Below are 24,195 nucleotides of genomic sequence, written 5' to 3'. Positions count from 1 at the left end.
ACTTCTCTCTTCGTATAAACCTAGACTAGAAAATAAATTGCTGTCTTCTGAGAGCAAAAGTTATCATGAGTGGACTGAAAGAATATCGGCGACAGAGAATAATCTGAATCGGTGAGCTTAGAGGAATGTAATAGAGTCGAGCAATCAATGCTTCAAGTCATTATCAGCGACGTTAAGTGCTCTCCCAGGTAGTGTTGTGTTTCCTGTCTTCCTGTGTGAAGGGTTACTAGTTTCTAAAAGGGACTGTGTGTGTGATGTAGAGTAGAAGTTATTCTCTTAGTGAACTGTGGTCTCACTTTATTTACTTAACTAATGATTTTATGATAGGCACGAACACTTTGGGTATGTGTTGACTTTTGTAGTGTTTGGTTGATCAATGCTTTGTTGAGTAGAGTGGAATTTAGTTGATGGAATGTTTGTTTGTTTTTACGTCTGCATTTCTTTGCCAGTATGGGTCAGATGAAAATATTATTGGAGCATTGTTTTACAGTTGGATGCATTGGTTTAGCTGGGGGCGGGGTCCGCCCCAGGTGGCACTTTTGAGTCTTCTGTAGGCAATATGTGGTTTTTTGTGGTGTCCGGGGGGCAGCAAACGGAAGGGTCGCCCCGAGGCGGCACACACTCTAGCTACACTAGTGGCTGGATATCATTCCTATCATTAACACTGAAACAGTTTAATTGGAATATTAATTACCAAGGCATTGATGATGTAATTATCATAACCTGACCAATTTAAACACTAGACTAACTGGCATTCTGTTAATTACAATGACGAGAGTTCCATTTGATCTCATGGAACAGGACAGCCTACTTGTCAAATTAACTTGCAAGTGGCTGAGCTCTCCACAGACATCCATACCCTTAATGTAGTTCTCAGGGAGATTCAACATGACACAGCGTGTGACAAGGCTGGGCCTTTGAAATACAGGTACTACTCATTTTTGCCAGCTGAGTGGACTGGAACAACATAAAATAAAGTGTCTTGCTCAAGGACACAATTCACTGCTGGGTATTGAACTCACGACCTTATGATCTTGAGCTGAATACCCTAACCACTAAGCCGCACATCTTTACAAACACTGGAATAACAGCAGACAGTCAGGACTATATCCTTGTAGGTCCTCTTTAGATTGATACTGCATTATTAGCCAAAATTATGATTTGAAGTGGTCTGTAGAAATGAAAGTCATGATAAAATATACTGCATACAATATTAGTTTAACTCTTTTCATACCAACACACCTGAGATTGTTTTATAAAAGAATCTTCTATGCATAGGTATGGCTATGCGGTAAAAAGTTAGTTTGGGCAAGTGTCTGTTATAGCCTCAGGCCTACCAAAGGTTTGTGAATGGATCTGGTAGACAGGTACTGATAGAAGCCTGCTGTATATACATACACAAATATATACTCTTTTACTCTTTTACTTGTTTCAGTCATTTGACTGTGGCCATGCTGGAGCACTGCCTTTTAGTCAAGCAAATCGACACCAGGACTTATTCTTTGTAAGCCTAGTACTTATTCTATCGGTCTCTATTGCTGAATCGCTAAGTTACGGGGACGTAAACACACCAGCATCAGTTGTCAAGTGATGTTGGGGGGACAAATACAAACACAAATATATACACACACACATACATACATACATATATATATATATATATATATATATATATATATATATATACAAATCAAAATAGATGAACATCTTGTGAAGACCTGTTGAGGCAAGTGAAAATCAAAACAAATCAAAATAGATGAACATCAATGGAATTTGTATCTTTGTGGTACCAGTGCCGGTGGCATACAAGAAAACCATCCGAACGTGGCCGTAGCCAGTACCCCATCGACTGGCCTCCGTGCTGTGGGCACGTAACAAACACCATCCGATCGTGGCTGTTCGCCAGCCTCATCTGGCACCTGTGTCGGTGGCACATAAAAACACCATCCGAGCGTGGCCGTCTGCCAGCCTCGTCTGGCACCTGTGTCGGTGGCACATAAAAAAAAAAAAACACCATTCAAGCGTGGCCGTTCGCCAGCCTCGTCTGGCACCTGTGTCGGTGGCACATAAAATCACCCACTACACTCTCGGAGTTGGCATTAGGAAGGGCATCCAGCTGTAGAAACACTGCCAGATCTGACTGGCCTGGTGCAGCCTTCGGTTGAACCGTCCAACCCATGCTAGCATGGAAAGCGGACGTTAAATGATGGTGATGATGATGATGATATACATATATACGACAGGCTTCTTTCAGTTTCCATCTGCCAAATCCACTCACAAGGCTTTGGTCGGCCTGAGGCTATAGTAGAAGACACTTGCCCATGGTGCTGCACAGTGGGACTGAACCCAGAACCATATGGTTGGTAAGCAAGCTACTTACCACACAGCCACTCCTACGCCTATGTATATATATGTATATATATAATATATATATATATATATATATATATGTATATATGTGTGTGTATATAATATATATATGTATATATGTGTGTATATATATATATATGTATATATGTGTGTGTATATATTATATATATATGTATATATGTGTGTATATATATATATATGTATATATGTGTGTGTATATATATATATATATGTATATATATGTGTGTATATATATATATATATGTATATATGTGTATATATATATATATATATGTATATATATATATTATAATATGTTTATATATATAGATATATATACTATATATATATGAGGTTATAAGAGGTAATGGTGTCATTGAGACCCAAAGTTGTCAGGTAATGCTGAATAAGTGCTATAGACAGACCATAGTTAACTTCCAGATTCAGTAATTTTCTGAATAAGGGGTTCAACGTTGGTCATATGTCAGCGTGTGTATATAAGAATTTTTTGCATAATGAGATAAAAAAACGAAGGCTGTGTAGATATTAGAACATTTATAGATAGAAGGTCTAATATCTACACAGCCTTGGTTTTTTTTTTTATCTCATTATGCAAAAAATTCTTATATGTGTATATATCTATATATATAAAACTGTAGTTGTGTGAGTGTCTGTCCCCTTCGATTTAGATTCCTAACTACTCCCACATTTTGCGGTGCAGTTTAACCAAATTCGGGTATCTTATAGTCGTGATTCATATCGAGCCCGTCTGGGTATTAGCGCGCGTCTACGATGAGTCTACGATTTTAAAAATAATTTAACATCATTTTTTATTCCATTTTAATGCATATTTTTCGTGTGTCGATGGCGGCGGAGTTGGCGTCCATGGTTAACCTGCACCTGTGCTTCCTCCGCTTCTCCCCCTTCCCTCCCTCGTGAAGCTGTGGGGAAGGGAGTGTAAGAAAATCAACGTCGTAATGCGTTGTCAAGGAGACCAGCGTTCTTTAAGAACAACGACTTCATGGCTTGAAGTCGCCAAAACAGAAATCGCTAAAAAGCTGAAACAGATCCACAAAAATGGCAATTACCGCCACACAGGGCAGGTTTCCTGTGCAAACAATTTGCACAACCGAATGTTTTAGTTGTTGCACAAATCTTTATATATAAAAGTAAGGTTGTGTGTCTGTCTCCTACAATTTAGATTCCTAACTACTCCCACATTTTGCGGTGCAGTGTAACCAAAACCGGGTATCTTATAGTCGTGATTCATATCGAGCCCTTCTGGGTATTAGCGTGCATCTATGATGAGTCTACGATTTTAAAAATAATTTACCATCATTTTTTATTCCATTTTAATGCATTTTTCGCTATTATATAAGGGAAGTAACTCTCTAAAAATGTCTACGATGAGTCAACGATTAAAAAAAAAATTACCATCATTTTTTATTCCATTTTAATGCATTTTTCGCTATTATATAAGGGAAGTAACTCTCTAAAAATGTCTACGATGAGTCAACGATTTAAAAAAAAATTACCATCATTTTTTATTCCATTTTTAATGCATTTTTTGCTATGTTTTTGCTATGACTCACTAAAAATGCTTATATAAAAATGCTTACAAACCCGAGCAACGCCGGCGATACTGCTAGTATATATATATATATATATATATATATATATATATATATATATATATATATATAAAACAAAGTGAAGTTGTAAAGTACTGCACGAGTGGAAATATATATGAACGAAGGTTTGAAAATGCAATTTTAAAGATGTTTATCACTTGACCAGTTTCACTTTTCAGAAAAAGATTGTCAAAAGTAAAATGTAAAGCTTTATATAAGCTTTGTTGTGTTAAGTACTGGTTGTCACAAAAGTATTAAAATACATATTTACATTCTTTGATAATAATAAGAAAGTGTGTAAACTGATTTAAAAAAAATATTTTCTAAGCAATGTCCGAGTCTCTGTTTGCTGTCCGGCAATGTTTATTCAGACGCATTTTGTGATGTCGTGTATGAAAATACCTTTGGCTAAGCCTGAAAGCAATGAAGTCATAAAAGAATCATCCATAACTTGCAGTAAGCAACATTTATTAAAATAAAAGTATTCAGAACACAGAATAACATGTAACAAAAAACAATTTGCAAACATATTTACATTCCCATATAACAGTTAAGAACATCACCATTATTGTATTACGCATGCACGGAAGTGTTTGTTTGACTAGGTACTGCTGGCTTAATTACGCACGAATTGTGCATAACAGTTTAGCGTTAAATAGTTCATCCTGCTGTTTGTATTGGTATTCAGGATGATGTTGTATGGAAAGATGAAATAAATGAAAGTGAATCTTCTGATGTTAACTATGAATCTGACGATGATGGAGATTTACACTACAATGATGCTGACATGTTTATGGAGGAACAAACAGAACAGTTATTTGATGCTGGAAGTGACGTTGAATTTGAAGGATTTGAATAAATGTTTTTGCTTTTGCCTTTGTAACTGATAGTGATAAATATGTAAAGGCAATTTACTTAATATTTATTTTTCACTGATGTTATTACTGTTACTTCTTTATTTTCTGCAAACAAAATGCACAAAAAAGCTACATGTTTGCATTATGTTATATATACAATAATAATAAAGGACGTTACCATATACATTTTAACAATCCAAGGACGTTATATAGACCTCCTTGACTCAAGTTAGAGAGGGAGTGCGTATTATACACAAGGTTTAGGTTTTTCAGAGGTACAGCCCCCTAAAAATCCCCTGTGTATTATACTGAAGGGTGGGCTATACTCGAGGATTTACGGTATATGTTTGTGTGTGTGTGTGTGTATGTATGTGTGTGTCCTTGCGTCTGTATTTGTTCCCTGCCACCACTTGACAACTGATGACAAAAGAGACCAATAGAATAAGTACCAGGCTTGAAAAAAGAGGGAAAAGGAAGGTACTGGGGTTGATTGATTTGATTAAGAATTCTTCAAGAAAGTGCCCCAGTATGGCCACAGTCTAATGACTGAATGTTTGAGGAAAATAGTCAAATCAAATTGTGCCTGCTGAAGCTTACTCACAGATTCAATGGTTAAGTTATGTTCCAAACATTGGCTTAAAAATGAACAAGTTAGTTGTTTTGCTAAAGCCTTCCAAAGCTGGATTAATCTTTCAAAATTAATTGAAACCACAGGCATGATCATGTGGTTAACAAGTATGTTATGAAAACACATGGTTTAGGACTTATTTGCACTGCATGGTACTGCCAGTTGATGTCTTCCACTATGGCTATAGGCTAACTAATACTTTGTGAGTGATTGGTTGACAGAAACTGTAAGAAGCCCATCATATATATAAATGTGTGTGTGTGAGTCTTCCCCATGTCTTGACATTTATGTAGTGATTAAAGACAGTCACTATTTTTTTTTCTACTCTATGCACAAGGCCCAAAATTTTTGAGGGGAGGTGGCAGTCGATTAGATCAACCTCAGTATGCAACTGGTACTTAATTTATTGGCCCCCGAAAGGATGAAAGGCAACGTTGACCTCAGTGGAATTTGAACTCAGAGTGTAAAGACAGACGAAATACCACTAAGCATTTTGCCCAGTGTCCTAATGTTTCCTAATGTTTCTTTATTGCCCACAAGGGGCTAAACATAGAGGGGACAAACAAGGACAGACAAAGGGGTTAAGTTGATTACATTGACCCCAGTGCATAACTGGTACTTAATTTATCGACCCCGAAAGGATGAAAGGCAAAGTTGACCTTGGCGGAATTTGAACTCAGAACGTAACAGCAGATGAAATACCGGCATGCTAACGTTTCTGCCAGCTCACTGCCTTAAGACAGTCACTATTGATTGATACAAAACAATGTTACTATATATATATATATATATATATATATATATATATTAGCAACAGAAGCAGTATTAATACCTAGAGGTAAACATATAACTTCGCTCAAACATAGATCTTCTGTTTGATGTACTGCAGTAGATACCATATGAGAAACTCTTGTATTGGCTTTTGGTGCAAAATGGTGCAAAACCCTTATAAACAAGAGTGCATTTTGAAACAAAAGCCAATAGAGGTGTTTCTCCCATGGTATCTACTGCAATATAGTTTGCTGTAACAGAACATCCATGTTTGAGTCAGGATAAACATTCCTTTCAGTGTCATTGTTTGCAATCTTCTGCAAAAACAAGTCTGGCCATTTAGCTGTTTGTCATTGGAAGGGCTAATGGAAATACTACTTTAATTGGCTTGGAAATAGGTGAGAGCTGGTGACCGGTAGAGCATAGATAACCTTTCCTTAGAAAATCTACCTCAATGACTTTCCTCTGACCCATGCAAGCATGGAAAAGGAGATGTTAAAACACCGACATAGATACCGATACCATCACCAATGACGACGACAGCAATGATACTGCTGGTGCCATCATGAATGACAATGAGAGATTATGTTAAATCTCTCTTTTGTGCGCCAGTGTTTCGATAACTAAATAATCAGTTTTGGTGACAAAGTGTATTAAGTTGTTATGATCACGATTACATATTTAATTTACTTGTGTATTTATCATTTCTGCTGCTTGTTTCCTTCCTTCCTTCATGTTGTTATCTCCGGTCTCACCCCACTTAGAAATGTCTAGTTTAAAACTGACTTAATCCTTACCATAATTCTAGCTTGCAAACAATCCTCAAGAATAATGTGATAAAATTATCTGAGAAATTTATTATGATTAAAATCTACTTTGATAAATGACAGGTGGAGGCAAGTTGATGCATGTCTTACAAATTACTGTTACCTGTCTGTCAAAGTTGTTGGCAACCCATACCTGTAGTGTATAGGTATGTGTGAGCGTGTGCATGTAAGTTATCACTTGCTACAGTCAATACTGTTCTTGTTACAATGAACAATCTATTCCTATTTCAGCTTTCTTTTTGATTTTGTTAATTCATGAAGTGGTTGTAATTGGAGCAGCGTGACTGTTTTCATTGCTGTTGCCTGGTGTTGAAGACAAGTGTTGTAATTTGTTGTACTGTTTGGATAGTGTTGGTCAAGTGCCTATATTTCTTTGTTTAAAGAATAAATTTTCTTTTTACTGGAGAGAAGATAAACATTTATAATCTTTTACCTCACAACTGGAACAAAACATATACTAAATACATATATACACTCATATACATACAAAGCACATAAACCAAACTTGGCCATTATACCTCCACTACTGTAATTATTTCTGATTCACTAAACTTGTCAACTTTGAACCTTTTTCTAACACCTGTTTTCAATGAATTAGCAGTGGACTGTATCATATACTAACTTCCCTCTTGTTATCACCTCTCCTATATCACTCTCCATATCCTGTATCACACACTTTCTCTAGTTCTCCTACATAGTCCTATCTTCTTGTTACTGACAAATTGAATTACTCTGTCCTTTGTAAATCCATATTATACAGTTGAGTCTTATCTCTGCTGGTTTCATTTCAAATGTGATTGGTGTACAGTTACAAGAATTCTCAAGCTAGACTCTTAGGCCACAGAAACCATTGAAGAGGTACTTCTTAGTGGCCCCTTGACTTACAAGAAATAACCAAATCACATTAAAACTTATCTACCATTTTAAAACATAGAAGAGCATACTGGATAATGTAGTTCTGGATACATTATTATCTAAATAGATGGGGTGGTCATGTCTGGAATGTCTTTGATCATAGGTCTGCTTCACAACAACTTAGGTCATATGGTTAGAGACTTGGTCACTTTGGAATTACTCCTTGCATATTTTTGTAATGGGAATTTCAGTGCTTTGTATAAGACACATGGAGTAGTGGTTAGGGTGTTGGTTTCACTGTTGTATGATTGTAGGTTCAATTCCTGGACCAGGTGATGCATTGATTCCTTGAACAAAGCACTGTCATTTCGCACCACTTCAGACTACTCAGCTGAAATGAGTACCGACTGAGTGCTGTTGCAACTCTCTCTCTCTTTCCCTCTCTCTCTCTCTCTCTCTCTCTCTCTCTCTCTCTCTTCTCTTAGTTACATCCTAGAGTAAGGGTAGGTGGGCCAATTGGGTGTCTGTGGTTGCTTGCATCTATGAGGCACCTAAATTAATGTGAGAGGATTCTATTTGCTACCAGGTTATACTCATTTGCAAATGATGGCTACATTCTTTGCTTTTATTTTTACATATTTTTCATCTTCTTTTAACCTTTTAATACCTTATATGCGAAATACAGATATTCGCAAACATTCTAAATTTCAAACTATAAACTTTGAAATTATCCCTATTGTAGTATGCATAATTTTATAATTAAATATTGTTAAGTGTCGCTGGTCAATTATATTTTAGTAGGCTTAACCATTTTCATAAATATGGTGAATATGTAAATATCTGAGCTAATAACCAGGAGAATAAAAATAAGAAATCAGTGGAAATTCTACCGGTGACTGTGTTAAATCATAAGGCACAAAAAGAAAATGACTCTCCCCAGACACAACAGAATGAGCTAATAACCATTTTCAGAAAAAGGTGGCATTTATTGCTTTTATTCTTTTCAGTTAAAATGAATGATAGAAATATTCAAAAATACCATCAAACCAATGGAAAATGAAAATATATTGGTACGAGTGACACACACATTCATCATCATCACATCCATTTTTCCATGCTTGCATGGGTAAGATGAGATGACCTTAGAGCAACATTTTTTTAAGGCTGGATGCCCCTCCTGATACCAAACCTCACTTGTCTCCAAGTAAGGTAATAATTCTCTAGTCTATCAAGCAACAAACAGCCTAGACATAGTTATGCAGAGAACTGGAACCAAATGGTATTGTTTGAATATGCCTTTTGTTTACAAAGGTTGTGCAATATGTCAAGAAGCCCTAATATTGTCTGCATGAAGAGTAAGGCTTTTGTTCACAATCAGTGAACACATGATGATGAGGGGAAATACGTACTCATTCACACATACACACACTTGCACACACACACACACACACACACATGCATACAGACACATGTATACAGACACACATGCATATAGATACACACACATGTACAAACATGATGGATTTCTTTCATTTTCTTTCTACCAGTTTCATTCACAAGGTATTTTGTTAAGCCGGTGGCACGTAAAAAGCACCCACTACACTCACAGACTGGTTGACATTAGGAAGGGCATCCAGCTATAGAAACATTGCCAGATCAGACTGGAGCCTGGTGCAGCCTCCTGGCTTCTCAGACCCCAGTCGAACCGTCCAACCCATACTAGCATGGAAAACGGACGTTAAACGATGATGATGATGATGATGATGTTGATAACTGTAGGATAAGATACCAGCCAATAACGTCCACACAGTGGGACTGAACTCCTAACCACATGATTCTGAAGTGAACTTCTTAACCACAGCCACATTCACTATTGAAATTCTATTCTTATTTTGCTGAAATCTGAAAATCTGTAAATGAAGAAATGTTTCTCAGACATATTCTTACACTCACATCTTCTCTTCTTCCATTTCAGATTCTAAGGATATTACTCTGGTGACAGATCATGGACCGCTTCTATCGGTCATCAGTAAGTCCAAGTAATTCTTTACCCAGCACTCGCAGTAGTACACCAGTGTCAAGCACTGGCAGCCTGTCAGGTCGATTAACACCAGACAGGCATGGAATCCAGTCAACCATACAGCAGCTGGCAGGTAAGACTGTTTTGTATTATTTATTATACATTGATATATGCTATATAGAAATTTGTGTTTGATGTACATATAATTAATGATTTTTCACCTTAATGATGTATCAATGTTGTGTCCTTTTATAATTAATGCACTTTAAGGTTTCTTTTTCTGTTTTATTGAATCGGTCTGGAGGAAGGATATGATGCGTTTTGGCACAGCCATTTTCATGCTGTTTAATTGGGTTGCTGATTTAATGCTGACTTGTTTAGCATCAGATGTTTTAATGTTTTTCTCATCCTCTCCCTCCCTCCTCTCCCTCTCTCTGTTTATGTGTGTGATTATGCTTCTCTTTATGTGTCTGAGGAGAGGAAAAGTGTTTATGTCAATCATGTTCAATTAATAAATTATAATGTTTCACACACTCTCTCCCTCCCTATATCTCTCTTTCACTCTTTCTATCTGTATGTAAATATATTTCTGAACGCACATGTGCGTGTCTGTCTTTGTTTGCATCCAGTGCCAAAAGACACTGCTGCCAAAATAGGCTAAATGTTCCATCAGCTATGCTAAATTGTCTGTGTCCAAATGGCTGTCCCAAATCATCTCATTCCACTAGCGGAAATGGCTGTTTCCATAACCCTTCAAGACTGGCGTTCAAAGTGGTTAATGTCCCTCTTGAACTGTTACAAGTTGATACTTGCAGAAAAAAGCATGTTGGGATGGAAATCTTAGAGAACCAACATTTTAGAAAAGGAGGACTGGAAATACTGGTTAATGAAGACCTGTGGGTAGTGGACACTATATGTGCTAGCGCTGGGTTGGTCCTTTGTTTATCAACCTTGAAAGGATGAAAGTTAAAGCTGCCTTTGATGTAATTTGAACTCAGTGTTCAGAGGACTAGAACAAATATCACATGCATTTCATCCAATACTCTGATGACTTTGCCATTTGAGTGCCTTAATCTTCGATACAATACTCCTGAAAACAAGATGGTGCAGTCATGGTCCGAAAGCCTTTGATCTTAGGTCTCCTCAGTTGGGGTTGACACAGAAATGAGTAACAGTACAGGAAAGCTTATTTTATAATGTAGTCCTAGATATAAAATGGGGTGGTCATAGCTGGAATGCTTTCAATTGCAATTCCTCTGGATTAGAGCTGAAAATCTATTATGTCTATATTTTGTTCTGTGTTCAAATACCACTAGGTCATTGACTTTGACTTTCATCCTTCAGGGGTTGATGCTATAAATACCTGTCGAGTACTTAATGTATTCAACCATTTCCACCTCCCTTCTCCAGTTCTGTAGTTTCATGACAACATAAAAAAATTGTCTTTTTCTTATTTTTATCATTTCCTTAAGGGAAGAGATGTTATACTTTTGGCAGAGTGCCAGTCTAGTTCTCTTAGGGTACCCAAAATTTGATATCCTACTTGTTGATTCTACAAACTCTTCCAATTCACATTACAAAATTATCTTGGCAAATTGACAAAATAAGTCATTTCCCTTTATCATCCTTTTATACAACCAAGTGTGGTGGAGTGGCAACATTGTTAGAGCATCAGGAAAAATGCCTTGTGGTATTTCTTCCAGCTGCTTATGTTCTGAGTTCAAATTCTACCAAGGTTAACTTCAATTATTATCCCTCCAGGTTTGATAAAATAATCTAACAGTCATGTACTGGGGTTGAAGGTATCAACTTAATGGCGGCGAGCTGGCAGAAACGTTAGCACGCCAGGCGAAATGCTTAGCGGTATTTCGTCTGCCACTACGTTCTGAGTTCAAATTCTGCCGAGGTCGACTTTGCCTTTCATCCTTTTGGGGTTGATTAAATAAGTACCAGTTACGCACTGGCATCGATATAATCGACTTAATCCGTTTGTCTGTCCTTGTTTGTCTCTTCTGTGTTTAGCCCCTTGTGGGTAGTAAAGAAATAGGTATTTCTTCCAGCTGCTTATGTTCTGAGTTCAAATTCTGCCAAGGTTAACTTCAATTATTATCCTTCCAGGTTTGATAAAATAATCTAACAGTCATGTACTGGGGTTGAAGGTATCAACTTACTGCCTTCTCTCAATTTTGCTGGCCTTGTGTCTAAATTACAAATAATTGTTTATACAATGAAGCAGGATGTTGGTTCACCTGGCTCTCCTTCAGTTACAACAAGTGTTCTAGTTGATTTGGTCAATGGAACAACCAGCTGTTGAAATTGTGTAAGTGGCTGAGTACTCCACAGATACGCATACCTTTAATGTAATTTTCAGTGGGATTCAGCATAACACACCAAATGTGATACAGCTGGCCCTTTGAATTACAGATACTACTCATTTTTGCCAGCTGAGGGAACTAGGGCAACATGAAATAATGTGCCTTGTGATTGGTATTTGCAGCTAAATAAACTGAGGTAACATGAAATGAAGTGATTTGCTCAAGGACAAAATGTGTCACCTGGGCAAGGAGTTAAACCCACGACATTATGATTGTGAGCCAAACGCCTTAACCACTTTGCCATGTGCCTTCACATATGCTAATAATAGAAGATCAGAGGTTCATCTTGTTATTTCCAAAGCACAGAATTAATTATAGAGATCAAAAATTTTTTAGAAAAAAAAAAAAACTTTACGCTCATGTCTCTGAGAGGTAGAATGAATAAAGTGTTTCCTTTCTTTCTTAAATTGTAATCTTTATGCTATATTGAAGAAGATTAGCAGGAATATGGCCATACACCTTTTAAGAAACAAAATTTAGATTAGATTGTGTTGTTGGTAGAATGAGCCACTTGAATGCAGAACAGGAATGGAGTGAGAAGCCAATGGTGAATTTTGTTGCTTTAGGTTATTTTGTTTTTGTATTCATAACTTTATCACGAGGGAAGTGAGAGGGAAAATAGAACTTCTATACTTTGTGAAGTATAGAGTCAAAAGAGAGCAAAAGGGTGAGGCCAAGTATGTATGTGCGTGTGTGTGTGTGCATGTGTGAGTGTATGTGAATACGTGTCTGTATGTGAGTGTATGTTTATCTGTATGTTTATGTCAATGTGAGTGTGTGTGTGTATGTGTGTGTGTGATATGCATGTGTGTCTGAGTGTTTGTGTATGTGTGTGGGTGTGGATGTGCGAGCATGTGAGTACATATGTGTCTATGCGAGTGTGTGTTTATCTGTGTGCTTATGTCTATGTGAGTGTGTATGTGTGTGTGTGATGTGCATGCATGTGTATGTTTGTGTGTGATATATATGAATGTGTGTGTGTGTGAGTACGTATCTTTATGCAAATGTGTGTGTTTATCTGTATGCTTATGTCTTTGTGTGTGTGTGTGTGATGTGCATGCATGTGTGTTTATGAGTGTATGTTTGTGTCTGATATATGAATGTGTGAGTGTATGTGAGTGTGTGTTTGTGTGTGTGTGTGTGTGTGTGTGTATAAACTCCACAGTCACAGCTACTACACATTTGTGGAGAGGTGATGAATAGCTATGAATTTGGGTGCAGTTGGAATGGCGCCAAACAGCTACCATTCACACTGGCAGCAGACAGTTCTTTAGCTACAATGGAAAAAACTTTCCAGGTTCCTGTTTTAAAGAGCCTATAGCATTAGAATTACAGTGATTGGTCTTCAGAACAAGCGGCAACAACAACTACAATATAATCACTGTGTGTGTGTGTGTATTTTTAAGCACACACACACACACACATATCTACACACAAATATTTACATATTAACCACACATGTACACACCACACACAGAGCACACACACACACACACCACACACATACAAATCACATATGCACACACCATATACATACACACACACACCACACAAACTACACATACATACACACCACATACTCCAAACATACATGCACAACATACACACACACATGCACACACACACCACACACACACACACACACACACACACACACACACACACACACACACACCACATATGCACACACACACATCTTTATCTTTCTTTTCTTTAATTTATTTCACTCATTGGACTGGGGCTATACTGAGGCACCACCTTGAGGTATTGAGTTGAATAAATTGGCCCCCAATACTTTTTTTGTTTCTTTTTTAAATCTGATACTTATTTTATTGGTCTCTTTTGTTGAACTGCTAAGCTTGGCAAAATAGCCCAACGACTAAGTAGAGACGAAGTTAAGAAACCGACATCAGTTTTCAAGCAGTGAAGTGGGGACAAACACAAGAACACACAAACCACACACACACACACCATGCACACACCCACCATGCACACACACATCACACACACTCACTCACACTCACTGCACAATTATTAACCACACATGTACACACACAACACACCTCACTCACCACACACCCATACACACACACATACACACATGCAGCACATACACACACACACCACACACATGAACCACACATACATACACACCACACGCATACAAATCACACATATGCACACACCACATACACACACACACATACCACACGTTCATACATACCACACATACTCAAACCATACATACATACACACCATACACACACACACCACACATACAAACTACACACATAAACCACACATGCATACACACCAAACACATACACACACCACATACACACCACACACACATACTCACCACACACACACACACACACACACAATAATGGCATGAAATCGTGATGTTTTTTGGCTGATAATTGATGAGGGACAACTAAGTGTGTGATTTTTCTGTGTATTCTTTTGTCGTTCTTTTTGCGCAATTCTTTCTTCCTATCACCATCATCATCATCATTTAATCTCCATTTTCCATGCTGGCATGGGTTGGGTGGCTTGACAGAAACTGGTAAGGCCAGGCACCAAAACAGGTTCCATAGTCTGTTTTAACTTGGTTTCCACAGCTGGATGTTCTTCCTAATGCCAACCAATCCACAGAGTGTACTGGGTGCTTTTTAAGTGGCACCAGCACCAGTGCTTTTTATGCGACATGTATAATTATATATATATATTCTTTTATTTGTTTCAGTCATTTGACTGTGGACATGCAGGAGCACCGCCTGTAGTCGAACAAATCGACCCCAGGACTTATTCTTTATAAGCCTAGTACTTAGGGTATTGATCTCTTTTGCCAAACCGCTGAGTTACAGGGATGTAAACACACCAACACTGGTTGTCAGGCAATCGTTGGGGGACAAACACAGATACTCAAACATATACATACATACATACATACATACATACATATGATGGGCTTCTTTCAGTTTCCGTCTACCAAATCCACTCACAAGGCTTTGGTCGGTGTGAGGCTATAGTAGAACACACTGGCCCAAGGTGCCACGCAGTGGGACTGAACCTAGGACCATGTGGTTGGTAAGCAAGCTGCTTACCACACACATTCTTTCTTTTATTCTTTTATTCCTTCGTTTGTTTCAGTCATTTGACTGTGGCCATGCTGGAGCACATTCTTGTAGGGTTTTAATCGAACAAATCAACCCCTTGGACTTATTTTCTTAAGCCTAGTACTTAATTTATCAGTCTCTTTTGCTGAACCACTAAGTTACAGGGACGTTAAACATACCAGTACCAGTGTCAAGCAGTTATGGTGGGGCAAACAGACACAAAGACACACACACACACACCTAGATACACACACGCATGCATGCACACGCACACACACACAAACACACACACACACACACACACACCATGCACACACACACCATACACACACACCATGCACACACACATCACACACACACACACACACTCACTCACACTCACTGCACAATTATTAACCACACATGTACACACACAACACACCCACTCACCACACACCCATACACACACACATACACACATGCAGCACATACACACACACACCACACACATGAACCACACATACATACACACCACACGCATACAAATCACACATATGCACACACCACATACACACACACATACCACACGTTCATACATACCACACATACTCAAACCATACATACATACACACCATACACACACACACCACACATACAAACTACACACATAAACCACACATGCATACACACCAAACACATACACACACCACATACACACACACACACATACTCACCACACACACACACACACACACACAATAATGGCATGAAATCGTGATGTTTTTTGGCTGATAATTGATGAGGGACAACTAAGTGTGTGATTTTTCTGTGTATTCTTTTGTCGTTCTTTTTGCGCAATTCTTTCTTCCTATCACCATCATCATCATCATTTAATCTCCATTTTCCATGCTGGCATGGGTTGGGTGGCTTGACAGAAACTGGTAAGGCCAGGCACCAAACCAGGTTCCATAGTCTGTTTTAACTTGTTTCCACAGCTGGATGTTCTTCCTAATGCCAACCAATCCACAGAGTGTACTGGGTGCTTTTTAAGTGGCACCAGCACCAGTGCTTTTTATGCGACATGTATAATTATATATATATATTCTTTTATTTGTTTCAGTCATTTGACTGTGGACATGCAGGAGCACCGCCTGTAGTCGAACAAATCGACCCCAGGACTTATTCTTTATAAGCCTAGTACTTAGGGTATTGATCTCTTTTGCCAAACCGCTGAGTTACAGGGATGTAAACACACCAACACTGGTTGTCAGGCAATCGTTGGGGGACAAACACAGATACTCAAACATATACATACATACATACATACATACATACATACATACATACATACATATGATGGGCTTCTTTCAGTTTCCGTCTACCAAATCCACTCACAAGGCTTTGGTCGGTGTGAGGCTATAGTAGAACACACTGGCCCAGGTGCCACGCAGTGGGACTGAACCTAGGACCATGTGGTTGGTAAGCAAGCTGCTTACCACACACATTCTTTCTTTTATTCTTTTATTCCTTCGTTTGTTTCAGTCATTGACTGTGGCCATGCTGGAGCACATTCTTGTAGGGTTTTAATCGAACAAATCAACCCCTTGGACTTATTTTCTTAAGCCTAGTACTTAATTTATCAGTCTCTTTTGCTGAACCACTAAGTTACAGGGACGTTAAACATACCAGTACCAGTGTCAAGCAGTTATGGTGGGGCAAACAGACACAAAGACACACACACACACCTAGATACACACACGCATGCATGCACACGCACACACACACAAACACACACATACATCACTAAAGTGAACAAGAGTACTAATCAGCACCAGTGTTGCTAGAAATAAGAGTAAAAACAACTCAATTGCCAACAAAAGCACTATCATAATGAGCTTACAGAGGGGATAAATTGTAAAATTGCGAATTAGGCACCCATATTATTTATTATATATCTATATCTATCTATATATATATATGACAGGCTTCCTTCAGTTTCCATCTACCAAATCCACTCACAAGGCTTTGGTTGGCTCGAGGCTATAGCAGAAGACACTTGCCCAAGGTGTTACGCAGTGGGACTGAACCTGTAACCATTTTGTTGAGAAGCAAGCTTCTTACCACACAGCCATGCCATTGCAGAGATGTATTTGCATGGCAAATGTTTTGATCGGAGACCATGGGTTTAAATTAAAATGATGGCAGAGTGGTATTTTCTATAATATATTAAACCAGTGTATCTTGGATAAAAATGTCCGTATTGTGACTGTCTGTGTAATATATGCATATCTATCTATCTGTCTGTCTGTCTGTCTATCTCTCTCTCTCTCTCTACATATATAAAAGAACACACATGTATTTTTTCTTATACCTACGCCACACCTGAAACCAGCCCTGAGTTGGATGTATGGTTTAAATTGGATTTGGTACTAACATAGCTACAGTATCCTGTCAACACATGATACCTCCATGGTTGTTTTGTCTCACTGTGAACCTTATTTTATTGTACGTATCCATTTCTGGCATCCTATGTGTTGATGTGCCTAGATTCTAATGAATCCTTTAATTAATTAATCTATCTATCTGTCTGTCTATCTATCTATCTATCTATCTATCTATCTCTCTATCTATCTATCTATATCTATCTATCTATCTATCTATATATAATATATATATATATATATATATATATATATATATATATAATAAATATATATATATATAAATAAATATATATACATATAAATAAATATATAATATATATATATATATATTATATATATATATATATATCTATATATATATATATATATATTAATTAATATACTGGTTTAATATATTGGTGCCTTGTTGTACCATTTATCTACTTTCATATATATATATATATATTATATATATATATATATTATATAGAGGGCATTACTATACATAAATGTCACACGCTAGGAGGACTCTTAAAGTCAAAACTACCAAAACAGATAAACACATCGTACGATGAATTCTTATAAAGATTTTATCTTATTTTCAAATTATATATATATATATATATATATATACACCACACACACACACACACACTCTCACACACACACGCTCACACACACACTCTCACACACATACACACACACATACACACACATACATGTATATCATCAGTAGTTTTCATATATCCAAAATAAGAAGACACTTTAAAGCATTTCATGTGTGTGTGTGTGTGTGTGTGTGTGTGTGTGTGTGTGTGTGTGTGTGTGTGTGTGCGTGTCTGTGTGTGCGTGTGTGTGTGTGTGTTCTTTCTATATGGTAAACAGCTACTGCATCAACTGCCATATTTTTCTGCAGAAATATATGGATATAAATAGGGTGAGCGGTGGGTTGGTATTAATGATTCTTCTGATCTTATATCCCATGTACCTACTTCCTTGTTGATTACTTTGGCAGATGGAATTATTTCAAGTTTGCAGATACTTAATATAACAGTTATATATGGTGTGCGAGAGGAAGTTTAATAATGTGTGTGCGTGTGTGTCTTTATGTTTTTATACGTGTGTTTGTATATACAATAACATAAACATACATATATAAACACATAAACATGTATTAAATATATATATATAATTGCATCTTTTATTGAATTTTGTACTTAAGCACCCTAAACATGCATTACATAAAAGACTCTCACTTTCTCTCCCTCCTCTCCTCTCTCTCTCTCTCTCTCTCCCTCTTACACACACACTCACACAAACGTATACATTCACCCCTTTAAGTGTGTTTAGAAAAAAGTCCTCGCAAAATGTCAGAAGGGAGATAACTCTAACAATATTGGCTGATTCAAAGTTTGAGTTAAGACAATGCAATTTAGGAGTGGATCTTGTTTTTTTTTATTTGTGATCTCCCATGATCTACAAGTGCATAGTGTACCGTGTGTCAGATGTCGAAGTGATCACAGAGTAATGCAAGATGAAGTGTTTGGCTCAAGAACATAATGCACTGTATGGTCTGGTTGTTGAAACTGTGATTTCACGTCCTCAGGTGTAACAGCCTAAACACTAAGCCACATACACTCATCATACACACAGACACACCAACACACACACATGTATGTATCTATCTAGCTAATGTGTGTGTGTGTATATATATACATACATACATACATATATATATATATATATATATATATATATATATATATAAATAAATGAAAGAATGGAGTTGAACGACGATTTAACATATGTCGAGAATAAAGGAATTCCTTCTACTGAAGCTCTTTTAACTCATCTCTGATGATGGGATATCATTTATTTCCCTGAAACAGCTGTAAGACCACCTTCCTATTTATAAATGTCTTAGGAATATCAAATTGCTTTGCCCTTGTTATCTTATTTTATGTAACATATACACACTTACACACTACCTGCCTCAGACTGCTCACTCAAGCTATTATTGAGCCGGGAACTGAGCAGTGGTCCTTTCGCAGTATTTACATAGCCTTACCTGCCTTTTGGGTCTACTGGATACCAAAAACACCTCATATATGTGTGTGTGTGTGTGTGTGTATGTGTGTGTGTGTGTGTGTGTGTGTGTGTGAGAGTGTGTATGAAACCCAGAGTTTTATCTTTTTATCTAAGTTTTTTTTTCCATATTTCTGCATAAGTTCCTTATGCTTTGTCTGGAACACCAAAGTTCCTAAATTCCTTACCGATGTTTGTAGACTTTCATTGTTTCATCTTCAGGATTAAGTATTGTTGGTTTGTGTGTGCTGGTAGGGCCTGTATGATTGGTGCAGACATAACCAATAGCATTTACATCATCATTCAGGTGTTTATGTCCATTTTCTTTTTATGATTAGTGTATGCTGTGAGCATGTTAATAGACCAAGTCGTAGAACAATACAAGATGAAATATAATACAACAAACGTGAGACAGAACCTATTAAAAATACACAAATCACACATAAAGGGTATTATGTGAATCAAATCAAAACTAAAATGAGTATTTGATTTCAGTAACAATTAAGTAGACTTTTAATGCTTGTTAATAGCTAAGAACAGAAGACAAAATGTGTTATGTGATATCTTCTCTCATTCTTTCTGGTTCTTATATATGTTTAGAGTTATATATGTTATATATGTTAGAGTTCATAAAATAAATATTTTCCAATTCAGTTAAAACTACATAAAAGATTTATGAGAAGTTTCTGTAAAGCTGTTAGTGTTGTTGCTGTTGTTATTGTTGTTTAATCACATAATGGCTTTGGTACTGCCCACTTGTAACCAAAGATATACCAGTCTTGATCCTGTCATTTTACCATATTTCAAGACTTATTTAGTCTTAATATGACCATCCTTTTTAAGATTTTAGGGTATGATAAAATTATTAACCATCTTACAAACAATAACTCTGAGCACCTTTTCAAACTCCACCTGTCTAACACCCGTGGACATATTTACAAAGTCAGAAAACAGCACAGCTCCCATGACTTTCGGAAACATTTTCTCATGCTATGAGTTGCTGAAGTATGGAACAAACTGCCGGTATCAGTTGTTAATTGTCGGAGCACTGCATCCTTCAAAACTTCCATGCTTCCCAAGATTCGCCAACACTACACCTGATTTTCTCTCCTCCATATACACGCAAGCATGTAACTGACTCATACACTGTTCACTTTCCAGACATTTGTACATTACTGCATATGCTTTATACGCACTTTTGACAAGTTGTGGTGCACCTGAGCACTGTATACAATAATTTCATTATTATTATTATTATTATTATTATTATGATTTAGGGGAAGATTTGTCTGCTATATTTAGCAGGCCAAGCAATCATGTAAGGGCTTCTTTGTTGAGTTGCTTGTTTATGTGTAATGATTTGGTGGTCTTGGATGCTGATTTGTTAGTGAAGTGTCTCAAACAGCCATGTATGTTCATTGTTACTGGCATCCAATATTTGGTTCATTGGTAACATGTCTTCATAGAAGTGTGGTTAAAAAGGAGTATGGTTTTGGGTTCCATCCCTCAGTGTGACACCTTGGGTACATGTCTTCTGCTATGGCCTTAGGCTGACTAAATCTTTGTAAATAGATTAGGTAGATAGAACTCTAAAAGACAGCAAGCTGGCAGAAATGTTAGCATGCCAGGCGAAATGCTTAATGGTGTTTTGTCTGCCGTTACGTTCCGAGTTCAAATTCCGCCGAGGTCAACTTTGCCTTTCATCCTTTCGGGGTTGATAAATTAAGTAGCAGTTACGCCCTGGGATCGATGTAATTGACTTAATCGTTTTGTCTGTCCTTGTTTGTCCCCTCTATGTTTAGCCCCTTGTGGGCAATAAAGAAATAAGAACTCTAAAAGAAGCCCATGAGATATATATATGTGTGTATGTGTGTACTCATTTCTCCAGCTCTGACTCCGTCACAATTTGATAGCTGGCATTGGTTTGTTTACTTATATCCTCATAAATTAGCAGTTAAGCAATCGAAAATTATAAGAGAATAAGCCCCAGATCCTTGAAGGTGGTGCCCCAGCATGGCCGCAGTCCAGTGACTGAAACAAATAAAAGGTAAAAAATAAAAAGTACAAATGTCATGGGATGGGCGTAAAGAATGTAATGTCTTGGACCCTTAACTTTTCATCTGATTGATTGGAAAGGTAAATACTTGAAACATTAAATTTTTTTACACCTACCTCCACTTCTACAGTATTCGAACTTATTGAACTCTTGCACAGCCCCACCCTTTATATTTTTATGGTTGGCATCCTAAAATCATAACCATGCTTGACTGAGTTGGATAGGGTGTGGATCTAGCAGCAGCAGCAATTCATATCTTTTTACCTACAGCATGATCAGGACTTTTAATTTTCCAATGAACTAGTCTGTCTGTAAATAGGGTGCCGCAGAGTAAAAGCAATTATTGGGATTGATTGACAGCTCATTAAGCCTGTAGGTATAACTTGGGATTAGTTATCTTGCCCCAGATACATGAGATGGAGACAATGTACTTGCTGGTGCACTAACGATTCAGTGGAATGTAATTTAATGAAAGTACTAGATGTATTTTAACATTAGGTGGTATCTCTCCTCCCGTGGATACTGTACCTGTCAGTGAGAAAACTAATCAGCTTTGGGAAAACATCAAAGGAGATATATCTCTTTTACTCTTTTCAGTCATTTGACTGTGGTCATGCTGGAGCACCTTTAGTCGAGCAAATCAACCCCAGGACGTATTCTTTGTAAGCCTAGTACTTATTATATCGGTCTCTTTTGCCGAACCACTAAGTTACAGGGATGTAAACACACCAGCATCGGTTGTCAAGCAATGTTGGGGGGACAAACACAGACACACAAACATACACACACACACCACACACACACACACACACACACACACACACACATACATATACATATACTTATATACGACGGGCTTCTTTCAGTTTCCGTCTACCAAATCCACTCACAAGGCTTTGGTCGGCCCGAGGCTATAGTAGAAACACTTGCTCAAGGTACCACGCATTGGGACTGAACTTGGAACCATGTGGTTGGTAAGCAAGCTACTTACCACACAGCCACGTCTAAAAAAAGTATTGCATATTTTATAAATCTTCCTTGTTTTTAATCTCTACTTTTTCAAGCTTGCATAGGTTGAATGGAATTTGTTGAGGTGGTTTCTCTATGTCAGGATGCCCTTCCTGTCACCTGTTTCCCAGTAATGTAATAATTTCCTATGGCAAGACATGTTTTCACAGATGATTGGGAACAAGAGACATCACTTGTATGATGGTGACACTTGTTTACAACTGTTGCATAAAGTCAAGGCAAGGAGATAGTAACATGTGCACACAGAAACATGCATGCATACACTCACATGCACTATCACACATACACACACACAACAGGCTTCTTTCACTTTACATTTACCATATCCATTCACAAGGTATTGGTTTACCTGAGGTTGTAGTAGAAGACACTGGTCCAAGGTGTCACACAGTGGGATTGAACCCACAACCATGTGGTTGGGAAGCAAATGTCTTACCACACACTCACACCTGCACCTGTATATATAGATGTATGTGTGTGTGTGTGTGTGCATTAAATGATACAGATATGAGTGAAGTCAACAATTTGATGATCGTTGCGCATCTTCAGCTGTTACAAGACATTGAAATGTTTGTCATAGAAACTTAAGAACTTGAATGTAAATCTCTGTACTTGTGTCATTTAATGACATTGAGGTGCACCTCTTTTGTCATCACAGATGGTATGTCTATATATATATATATATATATATATATATATATATATATATATATATACTTTATTAAAAAGCAGCAAAAATAGCAGAAAAACTGTTACTCAAAGTTTCACATTCCCATTCATCGGACAGTTTTGACTGTCCGATGAATGGGAACGTGAAAAATCTTCTCCAGCTGGCTATTGATACACTTTCTGTGCCCTATCAGTATCTGCAAAGGGAAGCCATCCTTCCCATTGTCGACCTGAGGTGATACACATGGTACTGGGTTTCTGAGTATTTACCCGTCGTCAGCGCGTGACAATCACTGGTCTTTGATGCGAAGGGGTCCCAATGCAAATATATATATCCTTTTTCCAGTGACAAAAAGCCACTGATCTTGAAAATGTGTAAACAAGCAAAAATAAATCTCTGAACGAGGTATAAACAGTAGCTGCACGACAATGTAAAGTATATTTGCCATCTAAATGTGGCTAACCACTAAGGGTAGATGCTACTGTAGTTTGTAGCCCCAG

At 37.5% G+C, this 24,195-nt stretch overlaps 1 protein-coding gene and 1 long non-coding RNA gene across 9 annotated transcripts in view; one reads left to right on the top strand and one right to left on the bottom strand.

Annotated features, from left to right (window-relative positions):
* LOC115210341 (nesprin-1) overlaps positions 1-24,195 on the top strand; it is an 870,646-nt gene that overhangs the window by 38,116 nt on the left and 808,335 nt on the right. For all 8 annotated transcript variants that reach the window (XM_036502466.1, XM_036502469.1, XM_036502465.1 and 5 more), the window contains exon 2: positions 9,915-10,092. In XM_036502466.1, coding sequence (XP_036358359.1) covers positions 9,945-10,092 — 148 coding nt within the window. In that variant the 5' untranslated portion in view covers positions 9,915-9,944. The remainder of the gene's footprint in view (positions 1-9,914; positions 10,093-24,195) is intronic.
* LOC118763117 overlaps positions 1-24,195 on the bottom strand; it is a 274,270-nt gene that overhangs the window by 228,019 nt on the left and 22,056 nt on the right. The gene's annotated exons all lie outside the window — the stretch shown is intronic.

Source organism: Octopus sinensis, linkage group LG4 (genome assembly GCF_006345805.1).
Source record: "Octopus sinensis linkage group LG4, ASM634580v1, whole genome shotgun sequence".
Classification (NCBI taxonomy): domain Eukaryota; kingdom Metazoa; phylum Mollusca; class Cephalopoda; order Octopoda; family Octopodidae; genus Octopus; species Octopus sinensis.
The sequence above is the reverse complement of the archived record's forward strand: the minus strand, read 5'-3'. Positions and strand labels throughout refer to the sequence as shown.